Raw genomic sequence first — 24,965 nt, 5'->3', positions numbered from 1 at the left:
CAAGCGCCAGGTGTGGTGAGGTTCTAGGCAGGGGATGTCACAGGGATTGTCCTCAATGACAACACTGGGCTCTCCCTTCTGCCCAGTTCCACTGCCAACAGACATTTCACTTAATTTGTTCATCTGGATACATACAAAATTCAAGCATTCAAAAGGAAATACAACGTGAAAGTCAGTCTTCCCCCAATTCTGTCTCCCAGGCACCTGGTTCCGCTCTGCAGGGGCAGCCGTGGGTATCCGTTTCTTCTACAGCTATTTTTGTGTCCATATAGTCTAGTATTTTTCTCAAACACAGCCTACCTCCCAGGGATTCTCTTCCAAAATATGTAACTTGTGCTCTGACCAAGTTGGACATACTTTCCTACCCCAGGACTTTGTCCACGCCATCCCCTCTGGGATTCCTTTCCCCACCGTATCTGCTGTTATAATCCAGCTTGTCCTTTAAAAGCCAGCTCAGACATAACCTCTTCTTCTGTGAAGGCTTTCCTGACTCCCTCCCTAGAACTCACACCGCGTTCTGGGGCTCTCTTAGGACACTAACTACACTCTGCCTTGTGCCTGAGTTATTTTTGACCCTGGTCTCATTCCCCCTAATAAACTGTGAGCTCATTCATGTCTTCAGCCAATTGTTCATGATAGTGTGTGTCAGGCATTTGTTCACTTAGCCAGGAAGAAAGACCATTTTAAGCATGAAATTGTATAATTGCTAACTTCGGTCACGTACAGTATCTGACACATAGTAGGTAATCAATAGGTACCTATGAATGGTAGACGGATGGATGGCTGGGTGGGTAGGTGGATGGGTGAGTGGGCGGGTGGATGGGTGGATGGATGTGTGGATGGGTGGGTAGGTGGATGGGGGATGGGGTGGATGGGTGGATGGATGTGTGGATGGGTGGGTAGGTGGATGGGGGGTGGGGGGATGAATAGGTGGAAGGATGGGTGGATTGGCAATCATGGAATGTCTGGGATCAGGGGGTGAATTACTGGGTTGCTGGTCTTTGCTTTGATCATGGTGATGACAGGAGGTGGTGTTGGTATGCAGGATGGCTTTATGGGCTTATTTGAAGTTTATGAAGCTCATGGAATTTTTCATCACCCAGGTTGCCAGCTGATCATCACTGAGGGGTGTGAGTGTGAAGGAGGGATTTTGGGAGAGGAGCACAAATGCCCAGTTTGCTATCCAGAGTCAGCTGTGGTAAAAGGAATTTGACCCTGCTCACAAGCACTGGTTTCCCTGAGGAGAGGACCCGCCCACCCTACGCGTGGGGTAGCTTTTCCAGCTCCTCTAAGCTGACATGGGGCTGAGGTGCTGTTTGTCTCTCTCTGCTAGATCCTTGACTTCAGACTGTCTTCTAGAGACTTGCCCAGGAAGCCCCAGGCGGGAGGGTATGGAGAGAGAGCCCTCCCCCCAAAAGCTTTCCTTCAGGCCTCTCCACCTACAAAGCATGAACCTCCCCCAACTCGGCTGCTCAGTGTCTGGAGAACCGGCCCAGAGGGAAAGGGTTAAGTGGGGCCTGCTTCCCTCTGGGGTCTGAGCCTGCATTCCTTCCAGAGATATGCCGCTGTGGGGCCGGAGGCTAAATTTAGAAGGTAGCTAAGGTTTCCTGTTAACAGCTGTCCTGCCCCTCAGAGAAGAGGCACTGGGGAGAAAGAGCCGGGCCCTCTCACGGTGGGGCTCCTGGCCGGTTCCTCTGGCGCCCCCAGTCCTTGGGAGACTGCCCCTCGGTGTGGCGACGCAGACAGACCCACGGTGAGTGTGCTGCTTTCTCCACTCGGTCCCAAGGGCAGCAGCTCTGTCCTGGGTGTCGGCTCCCGATTTCTCCTTCCTGAGCAGGCTGGGGGATGGCGCCTGGGCCAGAGGCAGTGACTCCAGTGGCCTTGGTTCAGGTGCTGAGAGGGCCAGTGCCCCTCCCCCAGCAGAGACAGAAAGTGTGTGTGTGTGTGTGTGTGTGCAGGTGGGTGTTTGTTTCAACAGAGAGACCTTTCTGGTCTGCGGAATTCACTGCTTTCAACTTCTGGTCCCCCCACCACTTCCTTGCTGACATCTGTGGAAGGACCCAAGTTGTCACTTCTTAAGTCTTGTGACTCTGAGGCTGGCTCCTTCCTCGGCCAGGGTGTGAGTCTTGATATCCTGGTGACAATGGCTGGGCCAAGCGTGACTTGGTTTCCCTCATGAGTCTTCTCACCGGGAGGGTATTAGCATGTGGGGACCCTTCTGTTCCCAGGTCCACTGAGGGGACATTGCTGACACACACCTCAACTGCCTTTTTCACTCCAAACTTACAGAGGCCGACTGGCTGCCATGGCGACCGGTGGGGACCGCGAGGAGGAGCAGGTCGTCCCACGTGAGGATGAAGCGGAGGTGAGGGCCGTGCAGGCCCGGTACCTCCTCCGGAGCCCCTCGCCCAGCCAGTGAGTGCGCGTGCGGGTGGGCGAGGGAGCGTGATGGCAAGGGGCCCCAGGGAGCATATGGCCACCCCCCGACAAGCGATGGCCACTCATCGACAAGCGTGTTGAGTGCTTTCTATGTGCCATCCTTTCTGGAAGAGGCAAACACCCCGGCGACTGGACTGCAGTGTCCCCAGTGAGCGTTAGAATCGTGCCTGGGGTCTAGTGTATCCTAGTCTTGGGTGGGAACAACTCGACTTGGAAGGGGCATGGGAGGCTTCCTGGAGGAGGTGCTGCTGGACCTAAACTTGAAGGATGAGAGGAATCTGACAGGTGTACCTGGAGGATGGTGCCTGAATCACTAGGGCGACCATGGACTGTAAGAGAAGGCTGAGGACAGGGAGAGGCCCTGAGAACAGGCCCGGGTCCTAAGATAATTTGATCTGTGATCAGTCTGTGTCTTTCCAACTGGGACATGTGTATGCCTGGGGGTGAGGGGACATGTGCCCAGGGTACATCAACATGATGTAGCTTCCTGGACAGTCCTCTTTATTTTATGACAATTTAACACCTTCTTTTACATAAAACTGAGAGTATATTATGATGTACAGTGAAAAATGTTCATGAAGTTTTAAGAAAAATCATGAGACAGCAGAGAAATGTTCATTGCCTGCTGTAGCAACACTGTGTGTGCCCATCTATTTTCTTCTGCCATAAATAATAGCAGGGGCCTGGCTTAGCTCTGGCACCAAATTTATATGAAAAGTCACTCTGATTCTGGAGCCTCTGTCTTTTCTGTAAAGGGGGAAGGAAAGCCCCAACTAGAATACCTCCAGGTAACTTGACCTTGAATCCGTTTCCCTTTCCCTCAGTGCTCCTGGGTCTGTGTTCGCCTGCTTCTCGGGGCTCGAAAGGCTTCCCACTGGAGGGAGATAGGAATAAATGTGGGTGCCCACCCCCCTGGGCTTTTGCAGACTGTGCCCTGCTTATGGACATTTGGGGGCCCATGGACTGTTTTAAGGCTTCTAACACCCAAAGGCTTTTTAAGGCTCATGGTTTCTTTAGGAATACCCTCCCCTACTAGGTTTTGTATCCCCATGGACGCGCGAAGTCTTCCTGAAGTGTGAGTTTCGGTCCGGGTTCGTTTCTTTGCTCCCTGTCTGCGCCGCGCCTCTCAGCCGGGCCGCACTCTCTTGCGAGGTTTTCTGCAACACTGAGTTCCAGGGGAAGTCCAGCACCTGTGTTGTGGCTTCTAGCGTAATTGTTGAGTTTCACAACAGAATGTGGAACTAAAAGTCTAACGAGGGAAAGTTAGAGTAATAAAATCAATGCAAAAGGAGGCAAGAAAGAAAAGAAAAAATATACAGAAAATAATAACAAAAATGAGAAGAAAATAATAAAAACAGCATAACAAGAAAAGCATAAGAAATAAGAAAATGGTGACTTAAACCCAAATATAAGTAATTACATTAAACACAAATAGACTAAATACTGCAATTACAATACCACACTTGTCAGACTCAATGTTTGAAAAGCCTGTATACTGCTTACAAGAGACACACCTTAAAAATAAAGATATACAAAAGTTAACAAGGGGTAGAGGTTTACACTATGCTGCTCCAGTTACTATTGCTCATGACTTCAAGACTTAGTGACATAAAGCAACCATTTTATTACGTTCAGCATCAGGAACCTGGACAAGGGACAGTACTTGGCTGGCCTTTGCTCCGAGATGTCTGGGGCCTCAGCCGGAAAGACATGAAAGCTGGGCATGACCTGAAGGCTCGGGGTGACTCCACAGCTGGGGCCGGGATCGTAGAGGCATCTTCACTTGTTCGGCGCTTCCTGTTGGCCAGACACCTTACATGGTCTTTTCATATGATCCCTCCATGTGGGCCAGTTTGGGCTTTCTCATAGCTTGGTAGCTCTATTCCAAGAGCTAGCATCCAAAAAACAAAACAGGAGTGCATTGATTTTCAAGATGTAGCCTCAGAAGTCACATAAAGGACCATGAGGTTTGAAAGGAGGGGCACCGACTCTACCCCTGCTCTGGAGGAGTGTCAGGGTCCCGCTGTAAAGAGAGCAAGAGGGTGGGACATCCTGGGGCCATCTCTGGAAAATACCACAGACACTAACCGAAAGCAAGCCAGAGGAGCTGCTCATGGATATCAGGCCAGGAGACTTAGGGTTAGCATTGCTGGAGACCAAGAGGGAAGTTTTGTGACGATCCAAGTCCAGTTCACAGGGAGATGTAATCATTTTACATCTCTATGATCTAATAACATAGCCGCAAAATACAGAAAGCAAAAAATGCACAGAACTGAATAAAAAATGAAAATCCACACTCTTAGTCAAATGTATATTTTTACAAAACAATCTGAATAACTGATAGCATGAGAAAAAAAAATCTTTAAGATTTTTTAAGGGAAGTTTTATAACTGCTAATTAATAGCACAAGATACAAGGTGCAGCACAGGGAATATAGTCAATAATATTGTGATAACTATGGATGGTGCCAGGTGGGTACTAGACTTATTGGGGTGGTCACTTTGTAAGGTACAAAAATGTCTAATCACTGTGTTGTACACCTGAACCTAACATAACATTGTATGTCAGCTGTAATTGAAAAATAAATTCAAAAATATATCTATAGGAAGTTGGAACAAAACAATAAACAAAATTAATCTAATTGGCATTTATAGACCATGTGCCCAATGATAACCGAATATATATTTTTATCATAGGCACATGGCACGTTCCCTGAAACAGATCATACACTGGCCATTACTACATTTATTAACACATTTTCAGTGCTTAAAATGATACAAAACATGTTTTCTGACCAGTTGAGACTTAAGCTAGAAATCAGTAAAAACAAAAATATATAATAGAAATACAAATTATAACTACAACTCAATACCATTACATGCTCACCACACTATCTAAAATTAAACCCCCGTGATAGCAAATATTAATGAGGACTGAAGCAATCAGACTCCCATCATTCCTGGTAAGCATGTAAATTAGTACAACGATTTGGAAAACTATTCCATAGTATCTACTAAAACTAAACATACATCTGTCCCATGACCCAGCAGGCTCACTGCTGATCTGTACTTAACAGAAATAAGTCCCTGTGTGCACAGAAGACTATTTTAGCCGCTAATAGCAATAAAGGATATAGAATGTTTAAACAACGTGATGAACCGTCCAATTAGCAGTAGGCCGGCTAAGGAATGTCTGGGTATATAGTTTATTATTGCCCACGGGACAGGCATTGTACTGAGTGCCCATCACCTTGGCGCGACTGAGCGTCTCAGATTGTTGGCTGGAAAAGGGAAGCAGTGACCCCGGAGTAAAGGAGGGAGGGTCACTTTTTTCTGTTTCCCTTTGTTTCTTGCCAAGTAGAAATGCATTTCCTGCATTGGCTTTCTTGACCTGAATTGTTCAGGCCTTTGCAGTTTTAGAATTCCTTGGCGATCTGGTCAGGCCGTCTCTCACGGCGCCTGTCCCGTCTACCGTCGTTTCTTAGCTGCGCCTGCTGGCAGTGTCTACGGGGCGGTCCGCGTGGGCAGTGCCGCGGGTGGGCAGCTGGCAGGAGTGTCAGGCCTGGGTGTCCTCAGGAAGTGACTTCTCCTGTTTACCTTTCTCTTTCATATCTCTTTCTTGTGACGATTTTTCTGCCTCTGTTCTTTCTGGAAGCCTGCTGGACGCAGTTGACTGAAATCGATTTGCTTTAGTTTCCTGGCTCCTCTCCTCCCTCGGAGCCTGAACTTGACTGTGTGGTCGCTTTCTCTGAGGTGAATGAACATCAGAAGGAGCTCAGAAACCTGTTTCTTCTGCAAAAGCCAAATCAAGAAAGACAGCCCCCTGGGCCTTTGCCTCCATTTCATTTCCAAGGGGCTCCCCAGTTGTCAGGGATCTGGTTGAAGGACCCTAATTCCACTTCATCCTGCGTCTTGACAGCCTGTCAATGGGTTTGCAGTGCTGACTTTTCCAGTGCTGCCAAGGGTCAGCCACAGTAGGACACGTCATCTCTGTCTCAGCTCAGAACACATATACAGGTGTGCATGCATTTAAAAACAGGTTTCACAAAATTACATTCGTCCTCACCATGGATGGCGCAGCTCTGTTTCCCTTTCTTGTTTTTCCCCAGATGCTGGGCATGACCCAGTGGGTTGATTTTAGGATGCACCAGGGGGCCACAGTCTGCAGTCTTGGCAAGCACGGGACAGCTGCACCGCTCTTTTGCTCTTGGTTAGGACGTTGGTCCGTCAACCTCTGCTCACTTTATGGCCCCTCTTTCAATCCACCCCCAAGGCTTTTTGGCTGCTTCTTCCTGACCCTGTGATGAGGTGTCTATTGATCCTAGATCCGCTCTGCCCCTGCCTGTCTGTGAAAAGCCGGCCCTGGCCGCTTCTGATCCAGGTGTGAGTGCGTCTCATACCATCTCGGATGCGGGTGATGTGGGTGGCGACCCAGATGTGGTCATAAATCAAAACCTCCAGGGCCACCGTCTCACTGACCTTGTAATAGACAAAGGGCCAGTGTTCAGGTCTCGGCTCTTTCCCCCTTTCTGGGCAGTTCTGTCTGCTCCTCGGTGCCCCCCCCAACCCGCCCCCGGGGCTTTCAGGTCCTCCTGTTACACCTTCCTTACAGGCTTGTAAACTGAGTTGATGGCGAACTGTTTTATGGCCACCAGGCTCCCATGTCCTCCTTCCCTAGCAGTTGTCTCGTAAAAGCGTTGTAACCCACACCCGACACGGACTGCGTCTCCTGATCTCACGTGTTTGCAGCAGCAGCCAGGACAGACGGATTGTGGAGCTGGGGAGGGGATCTGCTCAAGTGTCCTGGGTCTTCAGGTGTGATTCCCGGGATTTGCTGAGGAGTTAGCGGAACTTCCATCTGCACCTCCTGCCAGAAGGCAGGGTACTTCTCCATTGTTTCTCGTTTCAAGTTTTCTTTTCAAATGATCCCCATCAAGCCCCCAGCCTCTGAGCTTAGGTAGGTGTAGGACAGATGCTCAGTTCTTGGTGTTTGTCACTTAAAACTGAATCCACACTGCTGGAAGTCAACACTGTGAAGGGAAAATGGCCAGCCGAGGGCTTACAGGTGGACAGCCCCAGGCTGGGATCCAGATGATGCCACCTGCAGAGACCTCCCAGGGCTTCTCTGCACACCTGGCAGCTGAGGGCTCTTCCTGTCTCTTTCACTTTGTGCCCGAGCTTGAAGGACTGATTACAGTCTCAAGAAAGCCTCCTCAGAATGCAGAGCCCTGGAGGGTGGCAGAGGAAAAGATACCACCTTGTGGGAGCAAGGGGGGCTGCCTGGAAGAAGCACCTTGTCATCCCACAGGAACAAGAACTCCCAGCTCATTACCTACCAGGGTTCTGTTTTGCTCTTCCCCCCAAACCTCATCTTACATAATACTTACCCTTAACACACAAAACAATTATTTTGTTAACAGTAGTATGAATAATATTAATTATTACAAATGAAAGAATAGCTCTCCTTTAATAAATATTGTTGAAATGGAGATGGGACTCACATTTCTATAAAATTTGAGGCTCTGACTATAGTTTTACAAGATGTTGATATCTGAAAATCTGAGTGCCCTGAACCCTGGCCCAGACTGTCTGTCCCCATATGTGTCATTTGTTGTTTCTTTCCACTGCAGAAATGTGGGTGGGTGGCTGACACTTGCCAGGCTCTGTATCGGGGTGAGGAAGAAGGGGGCCTGGCATTTGCTCAGATTTCACCTCTCAGTCTCAGAATAGCTGTTCCTGCTATTCATTGCTGCTTGACAATTTACCCCAAATTCAGTGACTTAGGGCCACAATTTTATGTTGCTCCCTTTTCTGTGGGTCAGGAATTTGGACGGGACTCGACTGGGCAGCTTGTCTGTGTTTCTTGTGGTGTCACCTGGGGGTGGGGGGTGGGACGTGTGCAGGTTCCACCTCTAAGAGGCTCGTCTGGGTGGCCAGCTGTTGGCTGGGAGCCCGGCAGGGACTGCTGACCAAGAGCTTGGTGGCCTTGGGTAGTCAGGCCTCTTATATGGCAGTGCAGGACTTCCAGAGAGAGCGAGGGCCAGGAAGGGAAGCTGCCCTTTAGCCTGGGCCCCGATGCTGGCACAGTCACTTCCAGAATATTCTATTGGTGAAAGAAGTCAAGAGATCACCCAGATTCAAAGGAAGTGGATTTACCTCTCTAAGCGAGGAGGGTCACAGGGCTGGGGCCACCTTTAATCCACCATAAGAAAAACTTGCTAATTGCCAACACAACCTCCCAGGGCATGTGCCTTTTGGCCTCAGGAGGGCAGGGCAGAGCCAGGACCCTGCTGTTGCTCCCAGCATCCTGTGGAATGATGGGCCAGTGGTGAACACTTGATCGTTGCAACTGCCACAGTCCTTTAAATATGATGCTATTGAGGACAAATTCAGTCGGTGAGTCAAAAAATATCTATTTAGCTTTTACTCTGTGTCCAATATTATGCAGATGCTGGGAAGCCAGCCATCATCAAAACACCCAGCCATGGTCCTGCCTCATGGAGGGTGTGGTCTAGTACCCGAGACGGGCACTCACCTGACGGTTTCACAGGTGAATGTCAGAGTGCACCTGACAGAGGGGCCTAAGGACAGGAGAATGGGGCAGCGTGAGGCGGAGGTCAGGGGAGACCTTGCCAGGGAAGTGATGGCTGACCTGGGGTGACAGATGGGTGAAGAGGGAAGGATGCAGTGTCCAGGCGGTGGAAACGGGCTTCAGCAGCGTCCCCGGGCGGAAAGAAGTGTGGCGAGGGAGTAAGCCTGAGCCCAGGCCCGTGGGGAGGGGCAGAGGGAACCTTCGGGAACCACCCGAGATGACGTCACGTCCCGCTGTCCCTTGCGCCGCAGGGCAGGTGTAGCTGCACCCTGGGTAGGGTCTCAGGCTACTGTCTTTTTCTGGCAAAGACATTTATTTCTTTATACCCTGCCTGGCCCCGGGCACACCATTCTGCCACAGCTGGACTCTGATGTGTCGACCATGAGACCATTACTCTGCTGATCCATTCAATGCGATTCAGCTCAACTCATCCCAGCTCACGTTAGCCCTTGTTCGGTTCAGCTGGACTCAGCTCGGTTCAACCGAATTCACCCAGCCAGCCATTCATGGCTCCAACATGTATCTTTCAGTACTTTTCTGTGTCGAAGCCTGTGTTGGGACAGGGGATCCAGCTGGGGCCGCTTCTGCCACGGACTCCCCTCCCCTTTCCAGTCTTCAAGGTGTGGGTGGGCGTATCGTGGGGGAGAGGAGGTTGCATTTAGAGCAAAGCTCCCCTGTGTTTGCAGCTCAGCCCTGCCACTTACTGCCTGGGGCAATTTTGGTAACCTCTCTGAGCTACAGTTTTCTCACCTTAAAGTAGGAATAATAATACCTATTTTGTGGGAGTTTTGTCGGAATTAAATTCATAGAAGGCACTCAAGAAATTGTATCCATTCCCAACACAATGGATGAAAGCAGACCCGGGAAGGTCATTGGGAAATTTCTAAACACTGGGAACTGAAACAAGATCCTAGTGGCTTTCATGAAAATAAAATGGGTCAGTTATAAAGATCAGGAAACACATTCACATTTTTAAAAGGAAAAAGGCAACGGGCGGAGGTTCCGGTTCCAGGTGAGATGGCGGTGGCACCCTCTCCCTGCACCGTCCCGTGGGTGCCCTTCAGCACCTGGGCAGGGTGGGACAGCAGCTGTGCGAGGGCTTGGAAGGAATAGTAGCAGGCAGGTCGGGGAAGAGACCAGGGTCCGAAGTACCAGCCAGCCAGAGGCAGGCGTCGTTTTCTCCTCGGGATACTCAGCCGGGACTCAGGGCAGCGCAGCCTGAGGTGCCCAAATAGTGGAATATGATTAGGCAATAAAAAGAAACGAGTTATTGATTGATGCACTAGAATGGGCGACTCTTAGGTGCATTTTGCTAAGTGAAATAAGCCAGCTCCAGAAGATTCCATTTATATATGACTCCATTTATGTAACATTCTGGAAAAGGTCACACACTCTAGGGACAGAAAACAGAGCAGTGGTGGCTGGGGGACAAGGGCAGGGAGGGGGTGACTATAAAGGGGCAGAATGAGGGAAGTTTTGTGATAGGAAAAAAATGGGGTCTATGAAATCCTCTTACTTTTTGTTAACCTCCCTGAATCTAGGAAAGACTAAGCAGAAAAAGACCCAAAGCTCACTCCACACTGGAGAAGAGGAGACCCACAGGGTGGGGGACACCGCCACTAGGGTGCGGTCCCACCTGCCTTGACACTTACCTCAGGCGCTTCATCTGTGGGTTCAGGCTGATCCCCGAGTTCCTGTGGTCAGAACGAGGACCGGGCCCTGGAACGCGTCCCCCAGCCCCCTGCGGTCCTCAGCCCACTCCCTCCATGCAGGGACAAGGTGTGGGGCACGGAGGGAATGTGGCAGCCTATTGGGCCACCGGGCCAGCAGGACCCGGCAGGGGCACAGGGAGCCGGTCTCCACGTTGACAACAGAGGAGCGGAGGGTAAGGAACAGCGTGAGCAGCAGGACCCCCGAGGGTGGGAACACAGGAGAAAAAGCCAAGCGGCATGAGCGCAGGCTCCCCCAGTCACAGCCTGGCCGGCTGTGTCACAGACGCCACCGAGCCACGGGCCCCAGGTTCACACGCTCAGGCTCCGGGAACAGGACAGCAGGCCCTTCGCTGCTCACCGGTGCCCGCTTGTGGCTAAAATCAGATCCAGTTTCTCCTGGAAAAAGGTTCAGTAGTCTTACCTGTCTCCTCTCAGGTTCTCGGTGGTCTCCGAGGCGGAAACAGAAAGCATTTTCATGGAGCCCATTCACCTCTCCTCAGCCGTGGCTGCCAAACGGATCATTAACGAAGGTAAGACGGGAGTGGGGAGTCCTGGGGCACCTGGAGACCCTGGGATGGGGCCCCTGGAAGGTGTCAGTGTGTCTCAGCTGCTTCCCGTCACATTAAGAGGAGCAGATCCAAAGAAGGCAGCTCAGCCCTCCCCCCACCTCTGCGGGACAGAGGGGGGAATTGCCACGTGTCAGTGTGAGCAGTTCTCCAGGGACACCGGGAGGCAGCTCCAATCTGCCCCTCCTGCCTCCATTCAGTTTTTCAGTTAGCCTCAGGGGTCCTGGGGTGGCTCGCGCTAGAGACACAGACCCGAGAGCCCAAGAAATTGCAAGGAGCATCCAGAGAGTCCTAGAGGGCTGCCAGGTTGAGGCCTCATTGCCACTGGTGCTTAGAGATGGTTTTGAAACTGAGATATGTATGGGGAGGAGGTGGGGACGTGGGCGGGGAGAGGCGTTAACATTTGCACAATAAATCCTGGAGCAGAAAACATACTATATTTTATTCATGGATACCCATCCTGATTGGATGGAGTTGTTCCCCCCCCATCAATTTTGGGCAAATAATCTTTCAGGATTGTTTTCCTCCCCTTGCTCTTCTCTTTGCTCTGAGCGTCTCTGCCAGTGCTGGAGGGCTTTGGGCTACAGGGGCATCCGCTGCTGGGGGCCATGACCCCACCCCTGGCCCGTGTTGTGAGAACCACACACACTACTCCTGTCCGTGGAAACCCAGGTGTCTCTCAGGCCTCTGGTCCTTTGGGTCCCCACCAGGATCCCAGGAGACATCTGGGTCTCCTGTGTACCTCACGAGGAACCAGAAATTCTATGTGCAGTCCTTGTTATCTGGGTAGCCGGGGAGGCCCCGTCTTCTTGGGAGCTCCCTTCTGTTCTCCTGTCTGCTCTGACCACCCTGCCCGGGGCTCTGGCATCCGCTCCAGGCCAGGCCGAGGTGTCTCCACCCCGCCCTGGGTTTCTCCCCAGGGCTCCCAGCACCGTCCTGGCTCTGGATTTCCCTTTCGCTCTGGTGTGGCGGGGTCTGTCCTGACCTCCCACCCTGTGCCACCTCTGGACCACTCTCCAGGCTCTGGTCTTGTTGGGTAGAAACACCGTTTTGGAGTTGGGGGGAAACCGCTTCGCCTCTTGGCGCATCACCTGCACGTCACTAGGACGCTGGGGACGCTGAACGATGAGACTGGAACCTAAAGCTGAGCGATGCGTGGCTTTATGCTGAACCTCGTTTACTCTCCTCTTCTCCGGGGTGTGAGGCCTGAGTTTCATTAGTCTTAGCGGCTGAAGAAGAAAAATACGGAGAAAGGAAAACGTCCCAGGTGATATTTCTAAACACGGCCCTGCCCCCGAGATCAGGGGTGAGAGTGAATGCCGAAGCCCCTCGGTTCAGGAGCCCGCGTGTGCCGGCCGCGGGCAGGGCGGAGGAGAAACGCGTGGGCCTCGCTTCCTTGTGAAGAAATCCTGGGGAGCTGGGGATGCAGGGAGGGGCCCACGGAGCCAGCGGGCGTGGGGAGGGGAGGAGGGAGTCAGCACAGCTGCTGGGAAACAGCTAGTAGAGGGAGACAGTGCCATGTACTTTAATGAGGTGTCAGGGAGTTTTATTTTACCTGCAGTGAAGGAGAGACCTCCAAGAGGGGAGGGAAGGAGAGGGGCCTCCACGTGCGCTAGGGAAGACCCCAGGAGAGCCAGGGAGAGCACATCTTTTTGGCAACAAAATAGAGCTCTGGGACCACACAGGTTTTCCTCTTCCTGCTTTGAATTGGAGATGAGAGAACTTTTTGTTTTTAATCCTCACCTGAGGATATTTTCCACTGCTTTTCAGAGAGAGTGGGGGGGGGGGAGACATCGATGTGAGAGAGACACATCGATTGGTCGCCTCTTGCACATGTCCCAACTGGGGCTGGGGATGGAGCCTGCATCCGAGGTACGTGCCCTTGGCTGGAATCGAACCCAGGACCCTTCAATCCACGGGCCGCCGCTCTAACCACTGAGCAAACTGGCCAAGGCGAGAGAACATTTAGAGCTGAGACCTGCTGCAGGGATGTGGGGCCCCTTGGGTGGTTTAGAGGAGGGGAGAGGAGAGAGGGGCTTTGGGAGATGGGGTTCTCAGCTCCAGCAAAACTAAGGACTTCCCTGAGGTTCAAGGGATGGACAGTGTAACAGTGAAAGGGGGACTTGCAACATCTGCGGACCTCAAGCAGCAGCCTGGCTCACAGAGGCCTGTTCCCCACTGCAGGGCTGGGCCAAGGGGCCAAGGGGACCTGTGCCTTCTTCACCCACCCGGGAACGAGATGTGCCGGCAGGAGGTCGTGGCCAACATAGAGAACACTCCCTTCCTACTAAGTCCTTTCTCCTTTCCAGATTCAGTGTTTTTTACTAAGTGGGAAGAGCACTTCTGCCCTCCCCTCCCCGTGTACCTCCTGCTCCCCTCCCCTGTACCTCCTGCCCTCCCCTCCCCTGTACCTCCTGCTCCCCTCCCCGTGTACCTCCTGCCCTCCCCTCCCCGTGTACCTCCTGCTCCCCTCCCCTGTACCTCCTGCCCTCCCCTCCCCGTGTACCCCCTGCTCCCCTCCCCGTGTACCTCCTGCTCCCCTCCCCTGTACCTCCTGCCCTCCCCTCCCCTGTACCTCCTGCTCCCCTCCCCGTGTACCTCCTGCCCTCCCCTCCCCGTGTACCTCCTGCTCCCCTCCCCTGTACCTCCTGCCCTCCCCTCCCCTGTACCTCCTGCTCCCCTCCCCTGTACCTCCTGCTCCCCTCCCCGTGTACCTCCTGCTCCCCTCCCCGTGTACCTCCTGCCCTCCCCTCCCCGTGTACCTCCTGCCCTCCCCTCCCCCTGTACCTCCTGCTCCCCTCCCCGTGTACCTCCTGCCCTCCCCTCCCCCTGTACCTCCTGCTCCCCTCCCCGTGTACCTCCTGCTCCCCTCCCCTGTACCTCCTGCTCCCCTCCCCTGTACCTCCTGCTCCCCTCCCCTGTACCTCCTGCTCCCCTCCCCCTGTATCTCCTGCCCTCCCCTCCCCGTGTACCTCCTGCTCCCCTCCCCGTGTACCTCCTGCCCTCCCCTCCCCGTGTACCTCCTGCTCCCCTCCCCGTGTACCTCCTGCCCTCCCCTCCCCCTGTACCTCCTGCTCCCCTCCCCGTGTACCTCCTGCCCTCCCCTCCCCCTGTACCTCCTGCTCCCCTCCCCGTGTACCTCCTGCTCCCCTCCCCTGTACCTCCTGCTCCCCTCCCCTGTACCTCCTGCTCCCCTCCCCTGTACCTCCTGCTCCCCTCCCCCTGTATCTCCTGCCCTCCCCTCCCCGTGTACCTCCTGCCCTCCCCTCCCCTGTACCTCCTGCTCCCCCCTCCCCTGTACCTCCTGCTCCCCTCCCCCTGTATCTCCTGCCCTCCCCTCCCCGTGTACCTCCTGCTCCCCTCCCCCTGTATCTCCTGCCCTCCCCTCCCCGTGTACCTCCTGCTCCCCTCCCCGTGTACCTCCTGCCCTCCCCTCCCCGTGTACCTCCTGCTCCCCTCCCCGTGTACCTCCTGCCCTCCCCTCCCCGTGTACCTCCTGCCCCCCTCCCCGTGTACCTCCTGCTCCCCTCCCCATGTACCTCCTGCCCTCCCCTCCCCGTGTACCCCCTGCTCCCCTCCCCGTGTACCTCCTGCCCTCCCCTCCCCGTGTACCTCCTGCTCCCCTCCCCTGTACCTCCTGCTCCCCTCCCCGTGTACCTCCTGCTCCCCTCCCCGTGTACCTCCTGCCCTCCCCTCCCCGTGTACCTCCTGCCCTCCCCTCCCCGTGTACCTCCTGCTCCCCTCCCCGTGTACCTCCTGCTCCCCTCCCCGTGTACCTCCTGCCCTCCCCTCCCCGTGTACCTCCTGCCCCCCTCCCCGTGTACCTCCTGCTCCCCTCCCCATGTACCTCCTGCCCTCCCCTCCCCCTGTACCTCCTGCTCCCCTCCCCGTGTACCTCCTGCTCTCCCCTCCCCATGTACCTTCTTTCAGAAAGGAAGTATCTGACTTCCCCCTGGTGTGGCAAGTTGGGAACAAATGGATTAGGAGGAGGAGACACAGGCCCACTCTGGGGGGCGTGAATAGGACTTGACTTTATTTGGAGCCTGAGCCTCTCTGGCCTGTTGTGGGGAAGGCCGGGTGCTGCCTTGAGACTGGCACCAGAGCTCAGGGCCAGCCCCACCGCCTGTTGGAGAGCTGGGAGCTGGGAGCCGGCAGCACAGACGCTGACCCTCCAGGGCCGGGAAGCAGACAAAACCCGGAATAAACACGTCAACTAAATGTGATTGAGCAAAAATGACTGCTGAAGGCTTCACTTGCCCCAGGGCTGTCTGCATTTCATGTGTAAAGGAGTCAAACCAGCACCAGGGTGAAGTGTGGTAGAAGAATGCCATTTATTCATTCAGAAATGATTCTACTTTGTATGGGGCACTGTGGGAGATAAGGTATGATTCGGACATATACCAGGTACTTAAGGACCTCGGTCTGAGAGGTTGTCAGCCAGCTTTAGAGAAATGTGGGGGGAACAGGGCAGCTGGGGTCCCTTCCCCTACCTGGCCGCTGGTCCTGACCACACCGTCCAGGGCAATGCAGGTCCCCCAGGCCCCCTAAGTCCTTCCTGGTAGACCTGTCAGCATTTCAGCCCATGCCCAGAGGCCCGGCTGCAAACTAGCCAAGAGCGGGCTCTCCCCAGGAGCAGGGAGACCGTGGTGTCCTAACTCTGCTTGTCCCCCTAGAACTCAGGCCGCGGGGGGTCAGGGCCGAGGCCGAGCGTCCGGGCATGCTGGAGTCCGCCGAGCAGCTGCTGGTGGAGGACCTGTACAACCGCGTCCGGGAGAAGATGGATGACACCAGCCTGTACAACACCCCCTGCGTCCTGGACCTGCAGCGGGCCCTGGTCCAAGACCGCCAAGAGACCCCCTGGAATGAGGTGGACGAGGTCTGGCCCAACGTCTTCATAGCAGAGAAGTGAGTCTGACTGCTGGGGTCATGCCCCTCTGTCCTGCCTCTGTGGGTAGTGCCCAAGAGAGATGAAATGCCTGCCTCCAACTTTTACGAAAGGCCCCTATAGCTCCATCCGGAAAACCTATGCTGCCTGACCACCCACCCCACCCCCGCCTTGGGGAAAGGACCCAACCCACCTATCTGCATGCAGAGATCCCCTCACCTCTATAGGTCAGCAGGGCAAAGTGCTGGCACAATTAACCCATGTCCCCTGCCAGGGCTCTCTGTCATAGCCTTGCCCCTCCAGGTGCCTTCTCAGGGCCGCCCTTCCTGCCTAGAGCCTTCCCACCCAAGCCCCTCACCACTGTCCCACAACATCCATAAAACCATATAAGGGGCATTCGGAGCCGTTGAAGACAGTGACTTTTACACGTATTTACCAACATATGGAAATGCTCACAACATAGTAAGAAGATAATTAGTTACATGACAATACAGATGCAGTAATGTAAGTAATACATGGATGTGTGTGTAGCTTTTGCGTAGACAACAAATTGCAACCAAACGTGGTCAAATGTTAACAGTGCTTCTCTCTAGGGGGTGGTTCTACAAGGGAGTTTTATTTTCTTCTTTAGGTTTCTTTTGAATTGAGCAGATTTCCTAGAGTAAACATTTATGGTTGTTATCATCAGAAAATAAATTTTATTTTAAAAAGTTTGTGAGTGGTTTCCGCACACAAACCCCAAAACAACTTGCTCCCGTCCTATCGACCTGGTCTCGCCTGGGCGTAGGTGGAACCACGGCGAGTGTGTGGGCCTAACTGTGCTGACCCGTCAACTCCTGGTGAGATGTCCTCCTTGTGTAGTCACCCATCTATCCAGAAGCACAGGAGGGGACCTGGGGGTCCGGGGGGACAGCAAGGAAGTAGCTTTGGATGTCGGGCCTTCTCCAGAGTGGAGTCTTCAGTTGCCTAGAACCTGATTCCCAGAGCTGGGCACTGAGTCCTGAGTGATCTCTAATTAGCTCTGTAGATCCAGAAACACTCCCATCATGGTCACCAGGGACGCCAGGCCTCTGCAGAGGTCCCCAGCTGAAGGCCTCGGCTCCTTGGGCAGCCCTGTCCTCAGGGCCCCTCAGACTCAGCGCCCCCCTTCATCGCAGCAGCAAAGAGAGCTCTGAGCTGGAAACTCAAACCGCCGGGCCTTGTGCGTCCTGCTTCTCCAGCCAGTCTTGGGAAGTCATAACAGCTCTCCGGTTCATTTTTACAATCTTCAAATGGGAATAAAAATAGTTTCTCTGTCTACCTCTGAGGTGTATTATTAGGATAAAATAAAATTATGTGCATAAGAGAACTTTGAAAAATACAGCATTCGGAATCAGCATGAGGCACACCACTCATGCGGACGGTATTTTCGTCTGCCTCCTCTGCGTCTCACTGAGGGTTTGTTCCCAAGGCCTGGGGTTTTATTAATTTTTTTGTTAATCCTCACTGAGGATATTCTTTTCATTGATTTTCAGAGAAAGTGGGAGGGAGGGAGGAGGGGGAGAGAGAAACATCGATTAGTTGCCTTCCACACGTGCTCCGACCAGGTCTGGGGATCAAACTTGCAACCCAGGTTCATGCCCTTAACTGGTCGCCGCTCTGACCACTGGGCCACACCAGCCAGGACTTAAGGCCTAAGACACAGCCCCTGTGTCTTCTCTCCTTTGCTGAGAACAAGTCACTGGCCCCTTTTTATAATGATATTTGCAGTGAGCCTGACATGTGGGGGAGCGAGGAGGCGGCACTGGCCACCGTGGCCCCTGACCCCCGGGCAGACTCCACTCTCCGGGTGACACACCTTTCCTGCCCCGACCCTGGCGCTAACGCGTCCCTGCCTCTTCATTCTAGGAGCGTGGCCGTGAACAAGGGCAGGCTGAAGAGGCTGGGGATTACCCACATCCTGAATGCCGCTCACGGCACCGGCGTCTACACGGGGCCCGAGTTCTACAGCGGCCTGGACATCCAGTACCTGGGGGTGGAGGTGGACGACTTTCCCGAGGTGGACATCTCCCAGCACTTCCGGAAGGCCGCCGAGTTCCTGGACGAGGCCCTGCTCACCTGCCGAGGTGAGGGCGCCGCGCCTGCCCTGGCCGCTAGGTCGGCCCGAAGCGGGAACATCGTGCAAACCTCCGACCCCCTGCCATATCTGGGGTGATCTGTCTTAAGGAGGTGGTTGTCTCATTATAAGAAGAGGGGGAAGGAAAGGACCATCATTCGTCCAGTAAGTCATGATTGAGGGCTGACAGGTGCCGGCTGCTGTTTGGGGCCCTGGGGTGAGAGATGCACCCAGAGCTAGTGAAGGCAGAAAAATTAAAAAGAAAAGAAAAAGAAGAATGTGAGATACTGGTAGGTATGAGGCAGAGAGCAGGCCGGGGATGATGTATTAGAGTGATGGGCCAGTGCCTTGGAGTGGGAGGTTGACAGGGGACATGTGAGCTGCGTGACAAGAGGGAGCTAGCCATGGAAAAATGGGGAGAGCACATACCTGGCCGAGGAAAGCGCCGAAGCGGAGGTCCGGGCAATAAGCTTGTTCAAGAGCCGCGGGCTGGTGTGGATGAGCCCTTCAGGGGAGGGGGAGGCTGCGGGAGCCCCGTCCTGCAGGAAGGCCGGGGCCGAGGGGCTGAAAAGACACCTTGACAAAAACTCACCCCTTCAGCTTTGGAGATTCCACCAGGTGGGGAGGTGAGAGTAGAGAGCAGCGCTGAGGCTGTGCTGTAGCCCAAACAGGAGCCCGCAGGAAACTGTCTGCAGAGCTGCCAGGATGGCCCGTGCACTGGGTGCCAGGAGAGCTCAGGGTTCGTGCGCAGAATTCTGGGGACTTAGGACCTGCTGCGCTCTCTGTGTTCCATGGGACTGCGGCCGAGGGCCATTTCCTGTATCCCAGGGACCCTAGCTTCCTTATCTAGAGACCAAAGATAAAGAGATCGAATCCTCCTAAAATCGCTGTGAGGATTAAAATGTTAAAAACGCATACAGGAACATGAAAAGACATTTGAATACTGATCAAAAGACCCAGAGTAGCCAGGAAAATAAAAATAAGGTTTAACTAAGAACATGATAGTAATCTTCTTAAAGATTTCGTATGAAGGGCCTGGTTCATACAAATGTGTTCATTATCGACCCCAGAACCTCAGAGAGGGAGCCCTGAGTGCCTGTTGCAGAGAGGGATGCTCTGCCCTCACACATGAAGGAATTTTTAAAAAATTAGATCTAAATATGGAGCGAGGTGAGTGTGTATGATGTGTGTGAGTGTGTGTGTGAGGTACTGAGCTCCCTGTCACCAGAAGCATCCAGCAGTGTGTGTATGTGTGTGTGATGTGTGTGTGACTCTGTGTGTGTGTGTGTGGTGTGTGTGCGTGAGCGCTGTGTGTGTGTGTGTGTGTGTGTGTGTGTGTGTGTGTGAGGTACTGAGCTCCCTGTCACTGGAAGTATCCAGCAGAGCCTGGATGATGGATGATCCAGCTTCAAGGACGCTGTAAAGGGAATTCTTGGCTGTGACTGTTGAGGCTTTCAAACATCAAGATTCCACATCTCTGTGATTCATTCCTCTGAGCCTCAGTTTTTTCTTCTTTCTTGCCCCTTCCCCCTATTTTATCTCTCCTCCCCCTGAGCCCAGTTTGGTGGGAGAAACAAGAAACACTCTAGTGTTTTAGCCATGGGGACCGTGGTTAATCCCTTACCCCCTCTCTCCCAACGCCCTGCCCGGGTTCAGACAGTGCGGAAAATGTGTGCTTGGGCTCAGGCGGCCTCGCTACTCTGTGTGACATCTGTATCATGGAGACAGAAAGGACTCAAGCATGGACGGAGACCAGAGGCCCAGTAAACATAAAACCCAGCACATCAAAGTAGAGCTTAAAACCCCCAAACAAAACAAGGATGTCCTGTGGTTGCAGCTTTATGACTCGCGTTTTCTTCTCAGGGAAGGTGCTGGTCAGCAGCGAGATGGGCGTCAGCCGGTCGGCGGTGCTGGTGGTGGCCTACCTGATGATCTTCCACCACATGGCCGTCCTGGAGGCCTTGATGACCGTGCGGAGGAGGCGGGCCATCTACCCCAACGACGGCTTCCTGAGGCAGCTCCGGGAGCTCAACGAGAGGCTGATGCAGGAGAGAGACGAGGAGGGCTCTGTGCTCGGGGCCGAGGTCGGCAAGGCCCCAGGGAGCGCCGGGGCCAGGGCGCACAGCCTCAGCCTCACGGTGGAGGAGGAGGACACCGCCAGCCGCCTGAGCAGCTCCTGGGGGACGGCCAGCCAGGCCCCCCGGCCCCTCGCCCTCATTGACGACCAGGAGGGGCAACCCTGTGAGCAGTGGGAGGAGCAGGGCCTCCCCCCAGGCAAGGCCCCCCAGGGGGGACACGGCACGCGCTCTGCACCCCCTGCCCCGGGCGTGGAGGAGCCCGAGGAGGAGGGTGTGGGGAGGCTGGTCCGGGAGTGGCAGAGCCGAAATGAGAGGTACCAGGCCGAAGGGCACCGGGAGTGGGGGCTGGAGGAGGAGGAGGAGGGGGGCACTGGCGCCTTCGCAGGGAGATGGCGCAGGTGCGCCCTGAGCGAGAGCAGCACCTCGGAGAGCACGAGCAGCCGTGACATTTGGGTCCTGAAGCAGCAACTGGAGATGAGCCGCCAGAGCCCGGCGGGGAGGCCGCGCTCCGACTCTGTGTCCACGGAGAGCACCTGGGACGCGTGGAACCAGAGGCTGCTGGAGATTGAGCAGGAAGCCTCCCAGAAGTACCGCTCCAGGAGCGGGAGGGAAGAGGGCAGGAGCTCAGAGGCGGGGGGCAGCGCGCGAGACGCCGACGAGGAGAGCGTGCTGTCCGAGGCCAGCTCCTTCTACAACTTCTGCAGCAGGAACAAGGACAAGCTCACCGCCCTCGAGAGGTGGAAGATCAAGAGGATCCAATTTGGATTTCACAAGAGGGACTCGGAGGCCGGAGACAGCAGCTGTGAGCCAGGTGCAGAGGAGGCCGAGCTGGAGAAGAAAGGCGTCCCCGATGTCAGCCTGACAGCCTACCAGGCCTGGAAGCTGAAACACCAGAAGAAGGTGGGCAGTGAGAACAAGGAGGAGGTGGCGGGACTCAGCAAGGGGGAGGCATCAACCTTGGCCAAGAAGAGGCAGCGGAGGCTGGAGCTGCTGGAGAGAAGCAGGCAGACGCTGGGGGAGAGCCAGTCCATGAGCAGCTGGGAGGCCGACAGCTCGGCTGCCAGCCGGAGCATCCCCCTGTCTGCCTTCTGGTCTGCAGCCCCCTCTGTCAGTGCTGATGGGGACACAGCATCAGTACTCAGCACCCAGAGCCTCAGCTCCCACCCGTCTCAGGCTGTAAACAACACAGGGGGATGTTCGGCCTCCGCCCCCACCACACCGCTGCCTAACCTGCCAGTGGGGCCCGGAGACACCATTTCCATTGCCAGCATCCAGAACTGGATCGCGAATGTAGTCAGCGAAACTCTCGCCCAGAAGCAAAATGAGATGCTGCTTCTGTCCTGCCCCCCGAAGGCGGCGCCGGCAGCCGGCTGCCTGGGGGATGACCAGGTCTCCGTGCTCAGCGCACAGAGCGCCTCCTCCCTGGGCCTCGCCCCTCGGGGCCAGGCCGGACCCAGTTCCGACACGCGGTCCCTGCTGTCGGGCCACAGCACGCCGAGCTCCTGGGCAGAAGGCGTGGGGGGCCGAGCGAGGGGGACCAGCAAGCCCACCTACAGCCTCTTTGCTGAGCACGTCAACCTGAAGGAGCTTGGCCAGAAGGAGAAGGAGAAGCAGGTGGAGCTGAGGGAGAAGATGTCTGAGTACACGATGGAGAAGCTGGCCTCCGACCACAAGCGCAGCAACCTTTTCAAGAAGAAGAAGGTCACGGAGGGGGAGTGTGGGGACGGGGCCGAGGGAGAGGAGGAGGCCGACAGTGCCATAGGCAGCTTCCGCTATTCCTCCCGAGGCGGCTCCCAAAACCCTGACACGGAGGCCAGCTCCTCGCTGGGTGTCTCGGGCCTCCACGGCAGTGTCAGCGGGGCCAGCCACGAGGCGGACAGCACTGTTAACAAGTGGCTCCGCGGCCTCGCGACAGAGGAAAGATCTCCTCCCCAAAGCGACTGGTCGGGAAGCTCCAGGGGCCGGTACACCAGGTCTTCCCTGCTCCGGGAGACAGAGTCCACGTCGTCCAGTTACAAGTTCTCCAAGTCGCGGTCGGAGGAGCGGGACACCTCCTGCTACCACGCGGCCGACGGCAGCTCTGTGAGAAGCTCTTCCCGTTTCTCTTCCTCCGCCACCAGGGAGGGCAGCGAGACACACAGGTTCTCCAGGGCCCTGTTCAGCGAGACCTCGAGCTCCCGAGAGGCCAGCCCCGAGCCCTCGGCAGGGGAAGACTCCCCGGAGCCCCCGAGCCCCGACGGGGCCAGGCCCAGGGGCTGGGGGGACGCGCAGGCGTCGTCCAGGGCGGACTTCTCCGAGTTCGGAGCCAAGAGGAAATTCACGCAGAGCTTCATGAGGTCTGAAGAGGAGGGAGAGAAGGAGAGGACCGAAAGCAGCGAAGAAGGGAGGTTTGCCTCCGGGCGGCGCGCCCGCTGCCGGCGAAGCACTGCCGACGGCGAGGAGGAGGAAATGGACGACGACGCGGTCATCGCGGCCTGGAGGCGCCGGCAGGAGGAGACCAGGACCAAGCTGCAGAGGAGGAGGGAGGACTAGCGGGCGGTGCGCCTGGGAGGGAGCGAGGGCACAGGACGAGGCCGGGCAGCTTGGCACAGGGCTCGGGCAACGCTGCCACTGCCGTCAGGGGACAAGGGTGACAAGGGTGCTCGGGAGGCAGCGGGGCGGGGAGAGCCCTGCGTGGGGGCCCAACGCAGACGGCTCACGGTTCCCCGCGGCCCAGTGTCCTCTGAGCCTTGGGGCTTCGCTGTTCCCTGGTGTTCACGCGGCTAAGCCCGAGCTGGCGAGGGGCCAGGGCCCGTGGGCGACTCCAGCTCTGGCCCAGGAGGCTGTGGGGCAGGACCTGCTTCTGCCTGGGGGTTTCCTAATGAGGCCGAGGAACTGCCCTCCCTCGACGATGCTGAGTTCTTGTTCCTTTTTAATGTATTGGATCTGCATTAAATTGGTGTATTGTCCAACATTTCTTCTTCCTTCTGGTCACTTTTAGTTCTTTGGATATTAGGGCGAACTTGTTTTTTAATCATCACCCGAGGATATGTTTAGAGAGAGGAAAAGACAGAGAGAGAGATCCACTGAGAACCTTTTTTCCCCTCAAAGATGTGATCCTGGAGGAAACATTTAAATGTGCCAGCAGTAAAGAAACGAGGTGATGGTCCTGGCAGGAAGCCGAGAGCACACCCAAGTTAGGGTAATTCAAAGGGGCTTTTCCTGAAGGAGCAGTTGACAAAGGTGTGGGAAGCATAGAACTGAGTGCGCGCCCAGGGTGAGGGGATCCCTCCCTCTGCTGGAGAGGTGAGAGCAAGAGCTGATCCTGGAGCCCTGGGGACAGAGGCAGCTTGTGGACAGGCTCGACCTACAGGGGGCAGATGTCCGGTCTGGGGGCCAGTCTAACGTGAGCCCACAGGGAAGGGCCCAGAGGATACCTGTCTCTCAGATGCTTGTCTCCTGTCCACCTCCCACAGGGACAACCCAGAGGGAAGGGGCTGGTGCACAGTCCCTGGGTGGGTCTCATGGGCACTGGAAAATGCAGACAGGGGCCATGTGGCTCTGCAAGGGCAGATGGGAGACATCCCACAGCAAGGCCCAAATCTCAGGCCAGCATCTCAGGGAGTCTGTGACATACCATTGTTGACACTGGGTTTTGGAGACTCCTGGTGTTGGGAATCCTACCAGAAAAGGGGCTATGAATGTCTCTGGACACCCTGAAACTTTTATCCCTGCTGTGTATTTGGGAGAATTATTAACCAATGACAAGTAACAGTCTGCTACCACCTGCCTTAAAACCTTCTACACAAAGTTGCTCTTGTGAGCAAAATCTTGAATACAAATGTATACCTATGCTTGGGAGCATCTACTTTGGGGAGTTTTGCTCAGGTTCACGTTTCAAAGCATCGCCTGTTTTCTGTGTCTGTTTTTTGAAGCGAGTCTTTCCTCAGCTCTGGTCTGGAGGTCTGCGTGTACAAACCAGAAACCACTCCCTCCCTCCCTCTCTCTCTCTCTCTCTCTCTCACATGCACACACCACTCACAAGTGAATTTCATGTAAAATCTAAATTTTAAGTCAGACCACCCCAAAAAAATGCCTGCCAAATTTAGTGTAACTCCATCTACCCAGGTTTGCATGTGAAGGTAATTAGCAATGTCAGTTTATCTGTGTAGGTTCTGAGCATCGCAGCAGCCTCCTGTGGCTCCACTGGGTTCTGTGGGCAGGTGTACACGCCAAGCAGCCATGCCACCTGCTGCCCACCATTCAGTCACCTGGATCCTGGGTGGACACGGCCCCTCGGGCAGGAGCACATAAGCTTGGTTTAACTACCTCTGTCTCCAGGCTCCTGGAGGCAGAAGCTGGATTCAGCTTTGGTAGCAACCAAGACAGAGGCCTCAACCGCTAATCAATTTAATTGAGCTCAGTTTGATCAACATTTCTTGAATGCCCATCTGTGCCAGCACTGCCTGGAAAAAGAACATACCGTGTGAATAGTGGGAGACAGAGACCATCTCCAGTAAGAGAAAGTTCCAGTCTCTCCCGAGAAAGGACTGTGAAGAATTGTCTGAGTTAGGGAACTGTCAAGCTGTCTGGGTCTAGCTTACTAGGGTGCCAAGCATA

General features: G+C 54.9%; 1 protein-coding gene across 2 annotated transcripts; it reads left to right on the top strand.

Annotated features, from left to right (window-relative positions):
• Window positions 1-1,637: 1,637 nt before the first annotated feature.
• STYXL2 (serine/threonine/tyrosine interacting like 2) lies at window positions 1,638-23,319 on the top strand. 2 transcript variants are annotated; one of them, XM_081120951.1, is made up of 6 exons: window positions 1,638-1,753; window positions 2,290-2,415; window positions 11,178-11,272; window positions 15,982-16,213; window positions 18,081-18,298; window positions 20,152-23,319. In XM_081120951.1, the coding sequence occupies exons 2-6, from the start codon at window positions 2,306-2,308 to the stop codon at window positions 22,896-22,898; spliced, it is 3,402 nt and encodes a 1,133-aa protein (XP_080977077.1). In that variant the 5' UTR covers window positions 1,638-1,753; window positions 2,290-2,305; the 3' UTR covers window positions 22,899-23,319. The 2 variants fall into 2 exon arrangements, with proteins under 2 accessions (XP_080977077.1, XP_080977078.1); XM_081120952.1 differs by lacking the exon at window positions 1,638-1,753 and adding an exon at window positions 2,031-2,119.
• Window positions 23,320-24,965: the final 1,646 nt, after the last annotated feature.

This window comes from Miniopterus schreibersii (genome assembly GCF_964146895.1).
Source record: "Miniopterus schreibersii genome assembly, chromosome: 19".
Taxonomy (NCBI): domain Eukaryota; kingdom Metazoa; phylum Chordata; class Mammalia; order Chiroptera; family Miniopteridae; genus Miniopterus; species Miniopterus schreibersii.
This window is presented reverse-complemented; position numbering and strand designations above follow the sequence as displayed.

Excerpts from the sequence above, each read along its gene's own strand:
- STYXL2 (XM_081120951.1), top strand. The coding sequence starts at position 2,306 with ATGGCGACCGGTGGGGACCGCGAGGAGGAGCAGGTCGTCCCACGTGAG. Across the intron at positions 2,416-11,177 it reads CGGAGCCCCTCGCCCAGCCA|GTTCTCGGTGGTCTCCGAGG; the intron begins GTGAGTGCGCGT and ends GTCTCCTCTCAG. Across the intron at positions 16,214-18,080 it reads AACGTCTTCATAGCAGAGAA|GAGCGTGGCCGTGAACAAGG; the intron begins GTGAGTCTGACT and ends TCTTCATTCTAG.